We start from the raw sequence: 23,176 nt of genomic DNA on the forward strand, positions 1-23,176 counted from the left end.
ATATATATTTAACCATAAATTGTCTCGAATATCAATGTTATTTGTACAAGGCTTAAAAACAGGTCGAATGCCAGGTTGTGCCAAACATTTCTACCGGTTTCAGGCAGAGTACAAATAAAATTTATATTTTGAGACAATGTATGGTCATTCTTTATATACTGCAACTCTTGTAATTGTTCTAAATGCAATATTTAGGGTAAAAACCATTTGTTTTTTTTTAAATTTGTAGCGGACAATGAAAAATTTCCTGGAATCTGTATGTTATATTGACCTCATAAATAAAACTCAACAGAAAAACGTTGTCAACATCATAAACAAGGCGATATACTGTCATTGACTGTATATAGCATATGAATATAGGGTCAATGCAATTTGACTGCACAAATAGAACAGCTGCAGTATATAACTTTCATCAATGTCATGGGATATGGTCGGACGACAAATAATTTGTGTGGTTCTTTTCATGAAAATATTTTTAAGAATAAAACAACTTTCAAGTCATACACATTTATGTATAACATGCATTTAATTTTAATTGTTGTTTATTTTTGGTGGTGAAAAGCGTCCCTGTGGTAAAAGTATGGGCATTTAATGTCACATATATAACCAATAAGCATACTGAAAGCGTACAATTTCATTTTTTACTTTTTATTTACTTTTAGAAGTCTGAAGAACATTTAACAACAAGCTACACAAAAGTGTTATTTTACAAGCAAATTATATATAAGGTATACATGTATATATTCATATAACAGAAAATAAATTATAAACAACGAATCAAACAGAAGGAAAACAAATGCCCAATCTGGAACAGTTTGGACAAACCATGTAAAGCACTTCAATAGCTGTGGAATACACATCCCATTTTCACTCATATTTTTCTATATTAGTTTTGGACAACTAAATCAATTTCTCAGAAGCATGGTCCCATTTGGAAAACAAATGAAACAGTCTCAATATTTTACATATCCAATCATGTGGAACATTATGCATGTAATAGAAAAATTTAATAAATAAGATACAACTGCACCAAAAATAACACAATACACACATAAAAATCAGTCCTGACAAATTATGCCTTATACTGTGGACACTTACAAAGACTTAGCAAATAAATGTAAAAGAAATTGAAGAAACAAAACAATTAGCACTGTTCACACCACATAATGAATTTTATCAGTTTACACTGTGTGTGAAATAAAAAACATATTAACTTTACACTTCTGCTGTAAACATAACTAGTCTGTTGAAGATTGTGCATGATACAACTTTTATAATAATAACTATAGCAACATTTGCCCATAATTCCATTTTTAATGAAGCAAAATTCTCTTGTCCAATTCTAATTCTTTCCCTTTCACCACACTCAAGTCAAGTTCCTTTCAAATACTGGTAAAATATTTACTGCATAAAAGTATCCATCCTTAAATAACTTGTACACACATATAATTACATACGTAATATGTAACAAAGCTTTATACTCAATATAGTGAGTAATGTCAATGTTTTGAAGTTCGTAAATATGTATTCCACATATGCTACGAATAACTTTTCTTTTTACAAGTTCAAATATATATATATACATATAAAGTGTTCCATTTAATATTACAAATTCATACAGAACTCTGGTATCATTAAGAATTTCACTAACAAAAGTACTTCTTGTGGTTTCCATGTAAACCAAAACTTCACAAGCAAGGTACGCACCATGGACCTCTATATGAATGTCGACCTAGTTTTCAGGGGACAGTTATTGTCCTCTAGGCCAGACCAAATCCTTCTGAGCATTCATTTATTGCCAACAATAACATCTTCCTCAGTTTGTCGTAGGTTTCATAGGCAGGAAGATCTAACTGATTAAAACTGTAAAATGAAAGAAAACACTAGTTAATGCATTTCATCAGTCAGAAAAGAAAAACAAACAAACAATATATTGGAAATTGACACAGAAGATGACCCCACTTGCATATCATATAATGTTGTAAAGGGACATAACTGAACAAAGGTAAAAGCGACACTACCCAAAGGAGTAAGTTTGGTAATGGCCATTCTTGGTCCCGATTATAAAGGTCAATGTTAAAAGACAAAAAATGTTTCAAGATGACTTAAAGACGTGTGAGAAAGTTAAATAGGACTCTTTTTGTCAAAGTTTAATTCTAACAAGTTGATTTTTACATCTGAAAAAGGTCAAAATATGAGATTTTGGTAAAATTTGACAAAATCAGCTGAATTTCAACCATATTTAGGACCAGGAATCATAGAGTGCAGGCGTCGACAAACTAAATATTCAAATAAGACATGTGAAATATCTTCATAAACATTATTGTAAAAGATCTCTGTTGTCGACATATGTGCTCTATGTTTCCTGTCCAATAATCTATCGAAATTTAGCCATTTTTATTGATTTTTTCGTGAAAAATCAATATGAGTACCACTTGTGACGTCATCATATAACGCAGGAACGTAAATTTTCAACAAAATGGCTTATTTCCTATCTAATCATTGTACAAATTATAATTTCTTGTGATATTGGTCAATCAATCCTAAATTAAAATTCACGGTAAAACAGGGGGCCATTTTAGGACATTACCAAACCTACTCTTTTGTATTGATCTGAGTTTTGTGGTAATAAGTTCTGTGTGCAAGTTTCATACTATTTGGTTGAGGCAAACCAGAGTTAAGAGAACTGAATTGAAAAATTCAGCCATTTACCAGTTTGTAAAGGACATACTGTAGAACGGTGAAAGTCGTGCCACCAAAATTCATACTTGATCCGTGTTTTATGATAATATGCATTGTGTACCAGTTTCATAATATTCGATTGAGGCAAATTAAAGTTGGAGAACAGAAACCAACTTTATGATGTAGGGACAAGGTCAAAACTTAATGCCCCCCTCTGCTACTGCTGGGGTTATCTTCAAATATATCAACACAACTCTAATGGCAACCTCTGTATCTAGTTTATTTTTTTTTTATTTTTGTATCAGACAGCCACAACATACAGTTACTTCAAACCTACCAAGTATGAGCAACTGGAAGTCTGTCTGTAGACCTGTCATCTCTGTGAATCTGGAACTTCTGGTACCCATTCATTCCTTCCAAGAAACCAAAACCTTGTAAAGGAACTTTTGAGGTACCAGTTACAAATTGTAAGAATTGGGCTCTGTCTGCTTGATCAAAAGATCTCAAAGCTCTCCAAAACCATTGAACCTGAAAATATTTGTTATGATAGTCACGTTTCATATAAATAAGTGTCTTTCTATTCAAGATAAACAATTGCTTGAGTAAATTAAAAAATACTATCCTCTGTACTGTGATTACTGAATTGAGAAAATTTTAACTATTGGCTTCTGGTTTTTAAAATGAAAAGAAATAAAGGACTGTTGACCAAATGAATCCAAAATTTGATATTGACAGAGAAGATTATGTATGGCATGCAGGGTTATCAAATAAAAATCAATTAAAAACTTCTAAAATGAAAACACTTAATTTGCAACTTTTATTGGTAGACATATTTAGCTGATTAGATATGTGTCTTCAGGACAAAGCATACAGAAATTAGAAACTCTGACGTACAGAATTACGGCATCATTTATGTGGCGTCATGACACATTGTCCAAGTAATTATAGGATACATTTCATAAAACTTGAGAATTAAAAAAATTTCATACCAAAATATTTTATAAACAAGAGTTATTACCAAATTAAGCCATTTACAAATTTGTAAACGAAAAATATTCATGCTCTGTGGAAATAGTAATACTATCACTGAAAAGCAATCGATCAATGATATTCATAGTTAAAACAAACAAACACTATAATTTTATAGGAATGTATAATTTTAACTACAAGGAACAAGATAAAATGTATTACCCCATTATACTTAACACTTACTTGTAATGAAGTAGGCTGGTATTTATGGTATTCTGAGTGAGCTTTCAAATCATCAATATCTATTGTAGGAAGACCAGAAATTAAAAGTTCTAATTCTTGTTCTGTAAATATTGATATTAGTCTCTTTGGTATGATGTCATAGAATCCTTCCATGAATGCTCCCAACTGTTTCCTAATAGCACCTGTCATTCTCATTTGACACACTAACTTGACATACTCCTTCTTATTATCTTCATTTACAGGTATGTTACGGCCGTTGGGCTTGAGATCTCTTGTTTCAGTCACACCAAATTCTCGGATCTACAAAATAAAACATATTTTAACCTCCACCTAAATAACACTTTCCACTTGACATACATAACATAAATAATACATATATTACTTTAAAAAAAAAAAGTTAAAAAATGACAATTTTTTATTTATTCACCCAACACATATATAGGACAGTGGATATATATATTGAATCCCTATTCCAAGTAAAAATGAAAGTAAAGAAATAGAATTTCCATGCTTTGCAGTCCAATTTAAACATTGTCTTCATGCATAAAAATTCCAAATATTTTGTCTTCTTTGGGATTAAAGGTAAACACAAAATAATCCAGCATTTATGATATCTTGACAGAAAACTTTGATTCAAATATTTCTTGAAGAGTGAGTGTTGTAAAGTTTAAAATTAAAGTGAAACAGGAAATTTCTGCATGGCAGATTACGAGATATAATATTGCTTAATCACTATACCTCAACTTTATCAAGCTGTAGATAAGAAATTAAATCCTTCCAATTCACAGAAGCCAAAAAAAAAGTTTGGATTCAAGTGGTTACTAAACCTGTTTCTGCCTAAGGCAACACAGTTTAAAACTTTTCTATTGCCTATTTTAGGATATTTTTTGTATTGTAGATTTTTAAGTATCGCTTTGTGGTAGATTCATACCTGTCAACCTGTAACGATGAAAATGCAGGTCATGACCTGCATTGAAGAATCAAATCTCAGGTCATAACGCGTACAAACTTTTTCGAGCTGAATTTCAGTATTTATGGTACATTTTCTTATAATGTATATCAAAGATACCAAAACATCAATGCATGTTCACTTGGTTAAGTCATTTTACATCTTATTTATTATTATTTCATTACACTTTTAAAGATTTTTATAAACTTGTGTATCATAGTCTTATGTCCTTTACTTTTTGTCATCATTTTAAATTTATTTTTCAAATGTAATTTAAAAATGAGACAACAAACCTTTAAACATATCATGTAGAGGTATTACATGTATGAACATTCATCTCTCAATACAAATGGAAGTTTTTAACGACCTTGACTGGCAATAAAGCCCTTGCACGGTCGGTATCTCTCAATTGAGAAGGAAATTAGACTATGATAACATATAGTAATACAGTTAAAGGAAGTATAAATGTAAAAAATAATTTTCAACTTTTTTTTAAAAAAATGTATAAAGGTATAAAAATAATGAAAAGTTATTTTTCAATATGTATTTGAATTTTATATTATTATGATTTAATCTTTTTCACCCATAAAACGTAAATATAAGGAATAATTTTGAATGGTGACAAATAAGGGGAAGTTACTCTTAGTTTAAATATCTTTGTAAAACAACAGGGCAATTTATTTACGACCTAAAGCTAAAGTAATTGGTGTCAATCAACAGTGTGTTTGACACCAAAGCTGTCAAGTGAAGCCATGCACTTAATGGGTCACTTTATTTGACAGTTTACATAGCTAGATGAACTGCATGTTCATGGAAGAATTACGAATTTGCCGGTATTTCAAAGGAATATTACTTATGAAAATCAATCTCATGGCTAAGAAATACGGGTGAAATCGGGTCATTTTCGGAATTTCCGGGTTATTTCAATGACCCGGCGGGTCATACGGGTGATCCGGGTGATCCCTCAGAATTGTGAAAATCTCGGGTCACACCCGCAGAATCCGGGTCAGTTGACAGGCATGTAGATTGCCTACACCAAATCTACCAAACTTATATCCCCCTCCCTTCTCTTTGTCTTAGTAGTTAATTTACCTCTGTGTTAAATGTCAATTCATATCCAAGATCTTGTACATCATTCTGGATTAAGAAGACTAAACCTTTATAAAATGAGTAATCTTCACTTTCCATATCAGTATACCTGGAAACAAAACAAAAGCGTTTAATGGAAAGGTTTCAAAATCAGACCCAACGTACATTTAATGACAGTCATTATCTATTTGTCCATGCAACATTTTTCAAGTTAGTCTCGAAAAATATTTATACAGGTGAATTTAAGTGCAGTTTTGGCAAATGTTTAAAAGAAGACATGTATTGCACATTTTATATCCTAAACGTCATCACTGAAGTATACTTGATTATCATTGAACTATATAGCACTCATATAATTATTTTTATTTGTTTATAAAGCAAAAACAAGAGATGTGTAGATGTTGGGGTTTCATATATTCCATTCAAATTTGAACATGTTTTATGGTCATTATGGTTGCTTCATCAAGTTCACTCATACCTTTAAAGCTATAACAACGCTTCTGCAGTTAATACATTTTTTCCTATTAATTGTAGGATTCTTACCATTGCCTCAAACTAAACAGATTTTTTCCATAACACATAATTGGTCACTCTTCTGCAAATCTAAATAAAAGACTACAATTCCTATGTTATTTCCACTCTCAGAAATACTTATAAGGCATACTCACTTCACATGCTGTCCAAGAATATGTTTGTAGAAAGACCTGGTAAAGTAACAATCCAGCAGTTTATTGTCATAAATAGCTTTAGCTATGATACGTCCCACAAATTTAAAGTAGCTAAGATGATTAGAGTTACAGTGAGAACTAGGATTAATTGTATATGTCACACGATCTCCAGGAGATGTAGCAAACAATGCATAGTTAGGGTTGAAAATTTCTCGAGCTATGATGATGTACCATTCTCGTAACAGTCCTCCAGCATCTTGACCTTCCTCACCTACAAAATACACAGGGTCTTTAATAATCTCAAATAACTAGTTATAAACTACAAACACTGTGAGGATGCAGTAGATTTCGTCCATGCTCCCGTTATTTTTTTACAGTTAATTTCTTTTTGAGTGTGAGAATTGTCTCATTTGCAATCATACCATATAACTGATATTGAATTAAAAGTTCAATGAATCAATTCACAATTAGACAACTATTCTGTATTTGTGAAGAGTCAACAAATAAAAGTATACAACAGAAGAAGTTCTGAAAATAATTTACCATGAACCAAAATTGATATTAGGAATAGTGTATAGCCAATCACAGACAACAGTTTGCATATAAGAATTGCTTTTATTTTTTAATTTCCAGTAGAATTTATCTTTAAGTATGTACAGAAATGTAAATTCTTGGTTAAAATCTTGCTAAGAATTGTTCCTGCTCATCAAATACAAAGATCTTTTATGTGACCAAAAACAAAAGAGCATATTTTTTGTTTTTGTTTGTTTGCAAGCAGTCATTTTTATTTCAGTTTCATTAATGGCTGTTCAAGACTGATATTATGTTTATCTGTGATGATTAAAAACAAGAGTGAATTCAATATAGCCCTTACTACTTAAGGTATAGAACAACTAATTCAGGCCCAGTCAGAAAGAACATACAAGAAAGAAGTACATATTTTAAACAAAATAGTTCCTACGCATAGCTGTATCTTTGTCAATAGTGGGAATATTTGGGTAGTTTTTGTATCAAATGAAAGCTTGGAGACTTGGGATCACTGCAGAACCCTTGTTGAAAGTTTTACTTGAATAATAAGGAAGTATATGAAATTTTAATAGGAGGGCACATTTGGCCTGTTGTTCAGATCAGAAGTTCCTGTTTTGTACTATCAAACTTTGGGGAACCAGTGTGCTCTAAGAATGTAGGACAGAAAGTCACAGGACAAAAAGTCACAAATCATTTTTTCAGATTATTTTCTTTGAATAAAAAACCCTTATTTCTACAAAAATATTTTTGTATTTTTCTTGAACTATTGTATATAAACCAACTTTGTAAACAAAATTCATCAAAAAAATATTTAAGATGATCAAATAATTGTTAAAATAACATAGTGTCAAAGTTGCTTGGCACTTAAAGGGCTTCATGGTGCCAAGAAATATATCTTTTGCATGATTAAAATTAAATAAATTTTCATTTTTCAAGTATAGTGACACATTTCCTCAACTTTAGTATGAATATATGTATTAACCAGGTGCTCCGCAGGGCACAGCTTTATACGACCGCAGAGGTCGAACCCTGAACAGTTGGGGCAAGTATGGACAAAACATTCAAGCGTGTTACAGCTCTGAATTTGGATTGTGATCAAATTTTTGACATTACATGTTTTTTTTTACACAAAACAAATGTCAAGATTTTACAAATCAATTAAAGATTTCTTCTTCAAACTTTTTAAATCTAAAATTAAATAGTTGACACAGCATAGGTTTCTGACACAGAATGAATGTGGTCTAATGAACTTAAAATATTTTTTTTGCCTTTGAGCAATTCACTATGCTGTTGAATATTAATCCTCTCAAAAAAATGTTTGAAGAAATTTTCTTTTTATTTATGAAATCTGAAATGAGAAAAATTTAAACCCCCCCCCCTTTTTTTTCACATCCCCGTTTCCCTTTTTCCAAAACTGATATCAATTCAAATTTCTAATGGAGTTTGCAACAATAACTACTCTTTTAAATACATCATAAAATATTAAAATGTAAAATAAAGTGCTTGTTATCACTGAATGGTAAAGATTGGTTGGTAGTAAAAGTGAATATACATTGTTTATTGTATAAAACAATAAAAAAAACTTCATCAGCAACATTTTATATTGGCAAATTTCCAATGAAGTTATTTACTTAAAGTTATTGGCAAATAAAAATAGAAAATGACATCATAGTCAAGACTGGCAAATGTCCAACATACATTATCTAAAAACATTTTAGATAAGATAAGGAAAAAAAGCGCTTCATCAGCAACATTTTATATTGGCAAATTTCCAATGAAGTTATTTACATAAAGTTATTGGCAAATAAAAATAGAAAATGACATCATAGTCATGTCTGGCAAATTTCCAACATATATTATCAACTTCTATTCTATACAAAGAAAGATAACTCCAATTGAAAATTAATTGCTATTGCACAATATTGTGCAATAAGATATTTCTTGCTATTGTGCAATACTGTGCAATTGAAAATTTCTTGCTATTGCACAATACTTGATATGGAATCCTGATTTGGACCAACTTGAAAACTGGGCCCATAATCAAAAATCAAAGTACATATTTAGATAAAGCATATCAAATAAGCCCAAGAATTTAATTTTTGTTAAAATCAAACTTAGTTTAATTTTGGACCCTTTGGACCTTAATGTAGACCATTTGAAAACTGGACCAAAAATTAAGAATCTACATACACAGTTAGATTTGGCATATCAAAGAACCCATTTATTCAATTTTTGATGAACAAAGTTTAATTTTGGACCCCCATTTGGACCAACTTGAAAACTAGGCCAATAATTAAAAATCTAAGTACATTTCTAAATTCAGCATATCAAACAACCCCCAGGATTCAATTTTTGTTAAAATCAAACTAAGTTTAATTTTGGACCCTTTGGACCTTAATGTAGACCAATTTGAAAACGGGACCAAAAATTAAGAATCTGCATACACAGTTAGATTCGGCATACCAAAGAACCCCAATTATTCAATTTTTGATGAAATCAAACAAAGTTTAATTTGGACCCTTTGGGCCCTTTATTCCTAAACTGTTGGGACCAAAACTCCCAAAATCAATACCAACCTTCCTTTTATGGTCATAAACCTTGTGTTTAAATTTCATAGATTTCTATTTACTTAAACTAAAGTTATTGTGCGAAAACAAAGAATAATGCTTATTTGGGCCCTTTTTTTGCCCCCAATTCCTAAACTGTTGGAACCAAAACTCCCAAAATCAATCCCAACCTTTCTTTTGTGGTCATAAACCTTGTGTCAAAATTTCATAGATTTCTATTAACTTAAACTAAAGTTATAGTGCGAAAACCAAGAAAATGCTTATTTGGGCCCTTTTTGGCCCCTTATTCCTAAAATGTTGGGACCAAAACTCCCAAAATCAATCCCAACCTTCCTTTTGTGGTCATAAACCTTATGTTAAAATTTCATAGATTTCTATTCACTTTTACTAAAGTTAGAGTGCGAAAACTAAAAGTATTCGGACGACGACGACGCCAACGTGATAGCAATATACGACGAAAATTTTTTCAAATTTTGCGGTCGTATAAAAAGTAAATATTTTAAGATATTCACTTATATATTCAAACAATTGTCATCTATTATTTGTGACTTTTTGTCCTGTGACTTTTTGTCCTACCAAATTTGTGACTTTATGTCCTGTGACTTTCTGTCCATTTACCTGCTCTAATATGCAATTAAAGGTATGTTGATCCTTTCAGCACATGTCAGGATAAGGTACAGTTTTGACATGAAATAACTGCCACTTTTTTGTAAACTTAAGACAAAGTAACCATAAATGCTTGAAATTGCAGAAATTAACAAAGAAAGCAATCGGGCTGTAAATTAGTGGTTTTATACCTTTAGTGGTATATTAATATAAAAACATTTATTACATTGGTTGCAATGAATTACATTGATTTCCCAGTTAAATAAAAACTGATAATTTCACATGTGAAATAAACATGGTTATTTCACTCTCTGACGTCATACAACAATAGGTGTTGTCAAGACGTCGATAGCGGCGGATCAAAACAAATTGTGAATGCGTAGAAAAAAGATAAAGTTCCTTACATGCTTGACATTAATTTCTTTAAAAAAGCCATTTGCCAATGTAATAAAAAGAATAACTAATTAAAGAATTCAAATATCTAAAATTATTCAACTCGTGACCAATCAACACTGATAATTAACTCATGCTTACGCGCATTCGTCAATTGATGTGTTGTTCGGTCACTCGTTGAATATTTTTCTCTATTTGAATTCTTCGATTAGTTATTCTATAAATAATACCGAAACTGCCTAATTATATATAATAGGCTGAAATTACACAGTTAAAACAATGTACCATAGTAAATAGCCAATTGTTTGAAAGTTCAGTTCTAAAACTACAAACAAATCATTAAATATTACCTTCAAATACTATATAGAATCTGTGTTTCCATTCATCAGCCTTTCTCCTAAACAACTCTCTGAAAGAGTCTTCAAATACATTTTCTCTCCTGATATGTACGGCCAAATCTTCCCTTCTCAATCCTTCATCAAGTCGTTCTAACTCTTGCCTAAAATACCTGCGTTTCACATCAAAGTCCAATATTCTAGTATGATCAACTAAGACTGAGAATGGTCCATCACAAAGGGGTGTGGTTGATTGCCGCAGGATTTGATTCAAGACTGTTCGATGTGTTTCTGAAAAACAAAACATCTCAAAATGATGAAACCAATACACTGGCAGAATAAAAGATTTTATATACTAAGTAGTTAACCTTAAAAGACAAAATTCACATGCAGTATCCAAAATTATATCTATTCAAGTATCAAGCATTTTAAAACATCAATGAGAAATCATATTTGGCAAACATAACATGTTTGTATTTATATTCAGGATTGTATTTTTTAGGAAGGCACAATTTTTTTTTAATTAACTGCCACCAAAACAAAATTTTTGGTGTAATCTTTTAAAATGTTTCACATATCTACTATAAAACAACAACATTTCTATCATAAAAATTCATATTAGGCAAACAGCTGTATAACCCAAATCAGTGTGACATGTTGATTGTTTAACCACATGACCATGGTTTAGGGTGATAATAATTATATTACATAGTGTCTGATCTGAGGTGCTATGAGAAACAATCAGAAATTCTCCATGTTAACTTCTAAATTTACATAAAAGTTGCTTTTTTTAAATAATTAATCAAAAATTTTCAATAAATGTCTGATCTTTTCAAACTATAAACCATTTCTCACAAATATTTATATAATGCAAACAGCTGTATAACCCAAATCAGTGTGACATGTTGATTGTTTAACCACATGACCATGGTTCAGGGTAATAAGATTTATATTACATAGTGTCTGATCTGATGTGCTATGAGAAACAACCAGAAATTCGCCATGTTGAATTTCTAAATGTACATATAAGTTGCTCTGTGAAAATAATCCATCAAATACACTTTTCAATAAATTTTACATCTAAATTTTAAACAATGAACTTTTTCCTCACAAATATTTAGATGTCAGATGCAGACAACTGTATCACCCAAATCAGTGTGACATGTTGATCGTTTAACCACATGACCATGGTTCAGGGTGATAACATTTATATTACATAGTGTCTGATCTGATGTGCTATGAGAAACAATCAGTAATTCTCCATGTTAACTTCTAAATGTACATATAAGTTGCTCTGTGAAAATTATCCATCAAGTAAACAAAACATTTTTTTCTCACAAATATTTACATAATGCAGACAGCTGTATAACCCAAATCAGTGTGACATGTTGATTGTTTAACCACATGACCATGGTTCAGGGTGATAACATTTATATTACATAGTGTCTGATCTGATGTGCTACGAGAAACAATCAGAAATTCTCCATGTTGCATTATTGATGAAAAATTGTTCCAAAATTCAAACAACACTTAATAAAGAAAATAAACTATACTGATACTAGGGAAACAATTATCAGGGTTGCTTTATCCTATGAAAGTCCCTCTGTTCATACTACTTCTAAATAGACATTGAAGTCAAAAAGTTGGTCTGTAACTATAATCCACCAAAAAAGTTTTCGATAAGTAACTTCTTCAAGCAATACATTGATGATGTTGATTGACAGATTGATTGGTGTTTTAAAACTATTGTGCTATTGCATGACGGTCAGTTTTTATTGGTGGAGGGAGCAGAAGTACTAAGAGAGAACAACTGACCTTCAATCAAGTCAATTAATACACTTTGCTCACAAATATTTCTGAAATGTAGACAGCTGTATAACCCAAATCAGTGTGACATGTTGATTGTTTAACCACATGACCATGGTTCAGGGTGATAGGATTTATATTACATAGTGTCTGATCTGATGTGCTACAAGAAACAATCAGAAATTCGCCATGTTGTATTTATGGATGAAAAGTTGTTCCAAAATTCAACCATACATGCAACAAAGAAAATAAAATATTTTGATCCTGTGGAAGCAATTATAAGGGTTGCTTTACCTTATAAAAGTTCTACTGTTCATACTACTTCTAAATATACATATAAGTTGGTCTGTAACTATAACCCATTCAATTTTTTTTTCAATAAATGTCTTCTCTTCTTCAGACGATACAATTTTAATCACAAAAGATTATGCTATGCAAATAGCTGTACAACCCAAATCAGTGTGACATGTTGATTGTTTAACCACATGACCATGGTTCAGGGTGATAATATTTATATTACATAGTGTCTGATCTGATGTGTTTATGAGAAACAATCAGAAATTCGCCATCTGTATCTGTATCTGTATGGTTACGTCGTAGCTACCAATTCTGGCTTTAATACAACGGGGTGAAGGCGCCGTCGATTTACTGACGTCTCGTGAGAGCAGATTTAAAGCTCTCAACGCTCGTTTCGCGCACAATAGTGTCCTCAAGATGGTTCCAGTTAATAACTGTGGACACAAAGAATGAGTTGGAGTATTGCTGAGTTTTACTGGTGGGAATGTCAAAGCACCTAGTATTGTTCCTCACTTGTTTTTCCACTATGTTTTATTTGTGACTGTGTATATAAGAAAGAAAATATTTCATGATTCAAACATATATGTAAATAAAAGAAGAATTTACGCTTAAGTTATAGAGCATAACTCTAGAATAGTGAGTGAATCACTGCCCTTATTCAAACTCTGACTGATTTATTTTGGTTCTTAGACTTGTGTTTAAGTTTCATAAAATTTGGACATGGAAACGTAAATTTTTTTTTGAAGGGGGGGGTGGTTGCAAGAGTCTGAAAACAAGCAAATAGAATTTAGGAATCATCAAAAAATAGTGAATCCACAAAAATTATTTGTTTTTTGTAATTGTGGTGTCTTCAAATCTTTCCTTAACCCTTTCGCCGATGAGTCCCGGTTTACCGGGATTCACGCTTCAGACTGCTGACGACGAGTCCCGTTTTACCGGGATCGGAATACATCTTTTATATTTCCCGCTCAAACAGTGCAAACATGAGTTATCTTTCTTTGATGAATAACCCGGATGAAAGTGTAAACATGACGCTTCAGTTTGTTGAAAACCGTGTCAAAATCAGAGGAAATTTACGGAATTTACGAGAATTTGAAATGAGGGAACAATTTTTTGGAAAGAATATGGAAGAATTGAAGCCAAACTAGTATACTTTTTTGACATAAAATGTCGTTTTATGTTCAAAACACTTGGAATGGACATCGTTCAGTGTGAGGAATTTGTACAGCCTCATAATTTTTTTCAAAATTTTGCCATTTTGGGTTAAAAAATTACGATTTGGGGTCAATAAGCAGAATTTTGAGAATTTCACTGAAATAATGCCGAAAAATTGAAAATTTGAATATTTTATGAGGAAAAAATTATCAAAACATAAAAAAAACCTGTGAACTTGGTGTAAGTGAATGAAATAAATAAACAAATAACTACAAACAAGTTTTTATTGACATTTATTATGAAGATCTCCCACTTGAGTAAAAGTAGCCAGGGAAGCCATCGTCTCAGAGTAGCTTCTGTCTGGGCAGCAATCGGTGAAAGGGTTAAAAAGTTTTATATAATGCAAACAATTGTATAACCCAAATCAGTGTGACATGTTGATTGTTTAACCACATGACCATGGTTCAGGGTGATATTTATATTACATAGTGTCTGATATGATGTGCTATGAGAAACAATCAGAAATTCTTCATGTTAACTTCTACATGAACATAAAAGTCTCTCTGTGAAAATAATCCATCAAATATTTTCAATAAATATCTGATCTTCTTCAAAGAGGGGCAAAAGATTCCAGAGGGACAGTCAAACTCGTAGATATTTCACAAATATTTATATGATGCAATCAGCTGTATAACCCAAATCAGTGTGACATGTTGATTGTTTAACCACATGACCATGGTTCAGGGTGATAGGATTTATATTACATAGTGTCTGATCTGATGTGCTACGAGAAACAATCAGAAATTCGCCATGTTGTATTTATGGATGAAAAGTTGTTCCAAAATTTAACCATACATGCAACAAAGAAAATAAAATATTTTGATCCTGTGGAAGCAATTATAAGGGTTGCTTTACCTTATAAAAGTTCTACTGTTCATACTACTTCTAAATATACATATAAGTGGGTCTGTAACTATAACCCATCCAATTTTTTTTTCAATAAATGTCTTCTCTTCTTCAGACGATACAATTTTAATCACAAAAGATTATGCTATGCAAATAGCTGTACAACCCAAATCAGTGTGACATGTTGATTGTTTAACCACATGACCATGGTTCAGGGTGATAATATTTATATTACATAGTGTCTGAACTGATGTGTTTATGAGAAACAATCAGAAATTCGCCATGTTGTATTTGTGACTGTGTATATAAGAAAGAAAATATTTCATGATTCAAACATTAATGTAAATAAAAGAAGAATTTACACTTAAGTTATAGAGCATAACTCTAGAATAGTGAGTGAATCACTGCCCTTATTCAAACTCTGACTGATTTATTTTGGTTCTTAGACTTGTGTTTAAGTTTCATAAATTTTGGACATGGAAACGTAATTTTTTTTTGAAGGGGGGGGGGTGGTTGCAAGAGTCTGAAAACAAGCAAATAGAATTTAGGAATCATCAAAAAATAGTGAATCCACAAAAATTATTTGTTTTTTGTTAATTGTGGTGTCTTCAAATCTTTCCTTAAAAAGTTTTATATAATGCAAACAATTGTATAACCCAAATCAGTGTGACATGTTGATTGTTTAACCACATGACCATGGTTCAGGGTGATATTTATATTACATAGTGTCTGATATGATGTGCTATGAGAAACAATCAGAAATTCTTCATGTTAACTTCTACATGAACATAAAAGTCTCTCTGTGAAAATAATCCATCAAAAATTTTCAATAAATGTCTGATCTTCTTGAAAGAGGGGCAAAAGATTCCAGAGGGGGACAGTCAAACTCGTAGATATTTCACAAATATTTATATGACGCAATCAGCTGTATAACCCAAATCAGTGTGACATGTTGATTGTTTAACCACATGACCATGGTTCAGGGTGATAAGATTTTTATTACATAGTGTCTGATCTGATGTGCTATGAGAAACAATCAGAAATTCTCCATGTTGTATTTGTGTATATGTACATCTGTTATGAAAGATCAACTGTTTTAAACCAAAATGTTTGCCCATTTAATAGATATCTTGTCAGTGAGAGGGAACCAGTAATTTAATTCCAAAAGTGCATGTCAATTATCATTTTATTTTTTACAGAGATACTGAAGGTAAAAATGTTCTGACAGAAACATGAAACAATGCAGAGCTGATAAAAGGAAAGGGCCAAAAAGGTTGCTAAAAATTATAAAAGTTTCATAATTATTTGTTATAGTGACAAGTGCATCAAAGCATTCAACAATTTTTTAAACCATAATCAGTTTCTGTTTGTACATAGCTCATTCAACCTATAAGTGACATTGAATATAACTTTTTGTATATCTATTTAGATTATATATCTTTCAATGAATGACAAGGATGGCTGAGTGTTCACATATCCCAACAATATTAAAGATTTCATTGTTACTTCTAGCCAGCATTGTATTTCATAATATTTTTCATTACATAAAAACAGTTGAGAATCCATGAAATAGGCTACTTAATAACAGACTAATCTTCTTACAACAACAAACTTTCTTTCATAAAAATTCATAAAATTCAAACAGCTGTATAACCCAAATCAGTGTGACATGTTGATTGTTTAACCACATGACCATGGTTTAGGGTGATGATATTTATATTACATAGTGTCTGATCTGATGTGCTATGACAAACAATCAGAAATTCTCCATGTTTAACTTCTAAATGAACATACAAGTTCCTCTGTGAAAATTATCCTTCAAGTAAACAATACATTTTTTTTCTCACAAATATTTACATAATGCAGACAGCTGTATAACCCAAATCAGTGTGACATGTTGATTGTTTAACCACATGACCATGGTTCAGGGTGATAGGATTTATATTACATAGTGTCTGATCTGATGTGCTACAAGGAGACAATCAGAAATTCGCCATGCTGTATTATTCATGAAAAGTTGTTCCAAAATTCAAACATACATTTAATAAAGAAAATAAACTATATTGATACTAGGGAAACAATTATCAGGGTTGCTTTATCCTATGAAAGTCCCTCTGTTCATACTACTTCTAAATATACATCGAAGTAACAAAGTTGGTCTGTAAATATTATCCATCAAAAAAGTTTTCGATACATAACTTCTTCAAGCAATACATTGATCATGTTGATTGACAGATTGATTGGTGTTTCAAAACAATTGTGCTATTGCATGGCAGTCAGTTTTTGTTGGTGGAGGAAGCCGGACTGCCCAGAGAGAACCAGTCCTTCAATCAAATCAAGTAATACACTTTGCTCACAAATATTTATATGATGCAAACAGCTGTACCACCCAAATCAGTGTGACATGTTGATTGTTTAACCACATGACCATGGTTCAGGGTGATAATATTTATATTACATAGTGTCTGATCTGATGTGCTATGAGAAACAATCAGAAATTCGCCATGTTGTATTTGTTGCTGTGTCATAAGATAAATAGCGGTTACATGTTTTTTAAACATACATGTAATTAAGACAAGACTGCACACACTGAAATGTCTCGCCTTCTTTACTAATCATTGATATTATGTTGAAAGTCCTAAGTATAAAGCTTTATTACAACTGTCACATAAACTTAACATTAACCAAGATAGCTAAACAAAGACCAATGAACCATGAAAATGAGGTCAAGGTCAGATGAACCATGCCAGACAGACATGTACAGCTAACAAAGCTTCCATACAACAAATATAGTTGACCTATTACTTATAGTTTAAGAAAAATAGACCAAAACACAAAAACTTAACACTGTGCAATGAACCGTGCAATTGAGGTCATGGTCAATAAACCTGCGGGACTGACATATAGATCATAATATATTTCCATACACCAAATATAGCTGACCTTTGGCATATAATATTAGATAAAAAGACCAAAACTTAAAAACTTAACTTTGACCACTGAACCATGAAAATGAGGTCAAGGTCACATGACATCTGCCCACCTTACAATCATTCCATACAACAAATATAGTAGACCTATTGCATAAAGTATGAGAAAAACAGACCAAAACACAAGAACTTAACTATAACCACTGAACCATGAAAATGAGGTCAAGGTCAGATGACACCTGCCAGTTGGACATGTACACCTTCCAGTCCTTCCATACACCAAATATACTAGCCCTATTGCTTATAGTATCTGAGATATGGACTTGACCACCAAAACTTAACCTTGTTCACTGATCCATGAAATGAGGTCGAGAACAAGTGAAAACTGTCTGACGGGCATGAGGACCTTGCAAGGTACGCACATACCAAATATAGTTATCCTATTACTTATAATAAGAGAGAATTCAACATTACAAAAATTCTGAACTTTTTTTTCAAGTGGCCACTGAACCATGAAAATGAGGTCAAGGACATTGGACATGTGACTGATGGAAACTTCGTAACATGAGGCATCTATATACAAAGTATGAAGCATCCAGGTCTTTCACCTTCTAAAATATAAACCTTTTAAGAAGTTAGCTAACGCCGCCGCCGTAGGATCACTATCCCTATGTCGAGCTTTCTGCAACAAAAGTTGCAGGCTCGACAAAAATGAGATATTGATACTGGGCAGAAATAAGCAGGGTTCATTTCCACGGTTATAATTCTCAGAGCAAATTTTTGGTAATAGCTCAAAATGCTTCTTCTACTGCACGAAAAAATGGTAAAAATCCATCAATAAGGCTAAGTACTGTGAATTCATCTATCTATAGGGACTGATGGAAATTGTACTTTAGAGTTTTTATCATTTTATGGTTTTGCCAAGGTCTGAATACAACCTTAAATTAAATTAATACTCCATTTTACATTTAAATTCATTGTCTACCAATTTCCAAGAATTTCACAAAAATTGGTATTACTGAAAAATAATGAATCCAAACTTAATACTTTTCCTTACTTGAATGTATATGATGCAAATAATGTAACTGTATAACCCAAATCAGTGTGACATGTTGATTGTTTAACCACATGACCATGGTTCAGGGTGATAACATTTATTTTACATAGTGTCTGATCTGATGTGCTACGAGAAACAATCAGAAATTCGCTATGTTAAACTTGGGGCTTTGTATACAAGGTATACAAGATCAAAAGTTGTTAAACAAAGAAAATGAAAAAAATTTGATTTTGATGTAGAAATTTGCAGTTTTTATTTTCCCCTAATGAAGTAATACAACGTTTGTTAGTATCCAAAATACTTTTTCTAAATTGAAAATCTTTCAAATATGCTATGAATTTTTTATGGTACAAAATTTGTGTGATTGAGGAAAACTTTTGTTGATAATAGACTTTGTGGGTTTGCCCAAGTCTGAATATATCTTTAATAAAATTCAAATTTTGTTGACCAATAATCCTTAAAATCTATATTCCATTAAACATTTATCCTCCTGGTTAACCAAAACCAAATAATTCCATGAAAATTGGTATCCCTAATATTAATGATTTCACAGTATATTAATTAATGTCTGGTCTTCAAACTTTCCTTGCAAAAATTCATACAATGCAAACAGCTGTATAACCCAAATCAGTGTGACATGTTGATTGTTCAACCACATGACCATGGTTCAGGGTGATAATATTTATATTACATAGTGTCTGATCTGATGTGTTTATGAGAAACAATCAGAAATTCGCCATGTTGTATTTGTGACTGTGTATGTAAGACAGAAAATATTTGATGATTCAAACATAAATGTAAATAGAAGAAGAATTTACACTTGTAAATATACACCAAATTCAGAATTTTTCACATTTATTAATGGAAATAACTTGAGAACAATTGAAAGTCATGCAACCAAAGTTCAAACTTGTCATGTGTTTGGTGGTAAATAGCATTGTATACAAGTTTCATAACATCTGGTTGACAGGTTGAGGCAAAGTATAGTTTAAGTGAGGAAATGGCAAATTCTGCAATTTTTCCACTTTTAAAAGGACAAGAACAGTGAGAACCTGATCTGTGGTTGGTGGTAATAAGCAGTGTTAAAGTTTCACAAAATTCAATTGAGTAAATCTAACAGTTAGATTGCAGAAACAATTTTTTTCCTAATTTAACAAGTTATAGAGCATAAGTTTGGTTCTTAGACGTGTGTATAAGTGTGTATAAGTTTCATTTTTTTTGGGGGGGGGGGGGGGGGGGGGGGGGTGGTGGTGGTTTGCAAGAGTCTGAAAACAAGCAAATAGAATTTAGGAATCATCAAATAATATTGAATCCACAAAATTCATTTGTTTTTCGTTAATTGTGTTGTCTTCAAATCTTTCCTTAAAAAGTTTTATATAATGCAAACAATTGTATAACCCAAATCAGTGTGACATGTTGATTGTTTAACCACATGACCATGGTTCAGGGTGATAAGATTTTTATTACATAGTGTCTGATCTGATGTGCTATGAGAAACAATCAGAAATTCGCCATGTTGTATTTGTGTATATGTACATCTGTTATGAAAGATCAACTGTTTTAAACCAAAATGTTTTGCCCATTTAATGGATATCTAGTCAGTGAGAGGGAACCAGTAATATAATCCCAATTATTTATTTATTTTTTTTCAGAGATACTCGAGGTAAAAATGTTCTGACAGAAACATGAAACAATGCAGAGCTGACAAAAGGAAAGGGCCAAAAAGGTTGCTAAAATTTTTAAAAGTTTCATAATTATTTGTTATAGTGACAAGTGCATCAAAGCATTCAACAATTCTTTAAAACCATAATCAGTTTCTGTCTGTACATAGCTCATTCAACCTATAAGTGACATTGAATATAACTTTTTGTATATCTATTTAGATTATATATCTTTCAATGAATGACAAGGTTTGCTGAGTGTTCACATATCCCAACAATATTAAAGATTTCATTGTTACTTCTAGCCAGCATTGTATTTCATAATATTTTTCATTACATAAAAACAGTTCAGAATCCATGAAATAGGATACTTAATAACAGACTAATCTTCTTACAACAATAAACTTTCATTCATAAAAATTCATATAATTCAAACAGCTGTATAACCCAAATCAGTGTGACATGTTAATTGTTTAACCACATGACCATGGTTCAGGGTGATAAGATTTATATTACATAGTGTCTGATCTGATGTGCTATGAGAAACAACCAGAAATTCTCCATGTTGGAACTTGTGGATGAAAAGTTGCTCCAAAATTCAAAAATAGAAAATATAATCCATCAACAAATTTCTCAATAAATGTCTTCTCTTCAAGTGATAAAAAAATTTTCTTACAAATATTTATGCTATGAAAACGGCTGTATTACCCAAATCAGTGTGACATGTTGATTGTGTAACCACATGACCATGGTTCAGGGTGATAAGATTTTTATTACATAGTGTCTGATCTGATGTGCTATGAGAAACAACCAGAAATTCTCCATGTTGGACCTTGTGGATGAAAAGTTGCTCCAAAATTCAACAAGAGGCTGTCCAAACCGGATTTATTAACATTTATTTGTGTCCTGGCAATATCACAAGAACCATTACTGATGAATGTGAAAGTGAAAATCGTCAATATCAAATTTGACCTCCATTTTGTCATCAGTATCAACATATTAAAATTTGAAAAGCTTAGATTGAATGGTTCATGAGTAAATGCAACAACGTAAATGGAAACGCCATTTTACGATCTTTCAAGAACCATAACTCCTGAACGGTAAAAATCAAAATCGTCATTATTGAACTTGACCTCTATTTTGTCATCAGTAACAGCATATAAAAATTTCAAAAGCTTTGGTTGAATGGTTCATGAGAAAATGCACGGACAAAACTGGAAACACCATTTTTCAATCTTTCAAGAACCATAACTCCTGAATGGTAAAAGTCAAAATCGTCATTATTGAACTTGACCTCCATTTTGTCATCAGTAACAACATATTAAAATTTGGGAAGCATTGGTAGAACAGTTCATGCATAAATGCACGGACACGACTGGAAACTCCATTTTTCAATCTTTCAAGAACCATAACTCCTGAACAGTAAAAGTCAAACTCGCCATTATTGAACTTGACCTTCATTTAGTTGTCAGTAACATCATATTAAAATTTTAAAAGCTTTGGTTGAACGGTTCATGAGTTAATGCACGGACACGACTGGAAACTCCATTTTTCAATCTTTTCAAGAACCATAACGCCTGAACGGTAAAAGTCAAAATCGCCATTATTGAACTTGACCTTCATTTAGTTGTCAGTAACAACATATTAAAATTTTAAAAGCTTTGGTTGAACGGTTCATGAGTTAATGCACGGACAACATTTGATTGCCGTCTGCCCGACCGCCTGCCGTACATCCCCAAATCAATAACCGACATTTTTGTCACAAAAATCCGGTTAAAAATAGAAAATATAATCAATCAACAAAGTTCTCAATAAATGTCTTCTTTTCATGCAATATAAATTTTTCTTACAAATATTTATGCTATGGAAACAGCTGTATAACCCAAATCAGTGTGACATGTTGATTGTGTAACCACATGACCATGGTTCAGGGTGATAAGATTTATATTACATAGTGTCTGATCTGATGTGCTATGAGAAACAGTCAGAAATTCTCCATGTACATTTTTATTTCAAATAAACCATTAAGGATCCATGAGAATTTCATTTTAATTGTTTTTAAAAATAACCACAACACATTTAATAGAAAAAAAACCTGAAACTTCTTTAACAATTGTCCAGATTTTTGAGCAAAGTTTAAAATGCTCTCTTTTTTAAAGAAACTTTTTAACCCTGATTTATCAACTACTGAACCCTAAATTTTATCGGTACCTTTCAGACCAATAACATCATGGCAACATTTGGGATTGTTTTAAACTGCACCTTATAGCAAATTATCATAAAATTTTCAAACTGTACATTGAATGTGTGGTTTCATGCATAAACAATGAAATAC

The 23,176-nt window shown here is 31.7% G+C and overlaps 1 protein-coding gene across 6 annotated transcripts in view; it reads right to left on the minus strand.

Annotated features, from left to right (window-relative positions):
- Positions 1 to 1,059: 1,059 nt before the first annotated feature.
- The window catches only part of LOC143077737 (E3 ubiquitin-protein ligase HUWE1-like), a 153,561-nt gene continuing 131,444 nt past the window's right edge, over positions 1,060 to 23,176 (minus strand). For all 6 annotated transcript variants that reach the window (XM_076252990.1, XM_076252991.1, XM_076252988.1 and 3 more), the window contains 6 exons: positions 11,045 to 11,320; positions 6,601 to 6,871; positions 5,936 to 6,041; positions 3,895 to 4,194; positions 3,020 to 3,210; positions 1,060 to 1,863 (listed from right to left, as the gene is read on the minus strand). In XM_076252990.1, the coding sequence (XP_076109105.1) occupies positions 1,761 to 1,863; positions 3,020 to 3,210; positions 3,895 to 4,194; positions 5,936 to 6,041; positions 6,601 to 6,871; positions 11,045 to 11,320 (1,247 nt within the window). In that variant the 3' untranslated portion in view covers positions 1,060 to 1,760. The remainder of the gene's footprint in view (positions 1,864 to 3,019; positions 3,211 to 3,894; positions 4,195 to 5,935; positions 6,042 to 6,600; positions 6,872 to 11,044; positions 11,321 to 23,176) is intronic.

Source organism: Mytilus galloprovincialis, chromosome 1 (assembly GCF_965363235.1).
Source record: "Mytilus galloprovincialis chromosome 1, xbMytGall1.hap1.1, whole genome shotgun sequence".
NCBI lineage: Eukaryota > Metazoa > Mollusca > Bivalvia > Mytilida > Mytilidae > Mytilus > Mytilus galloprovincialis.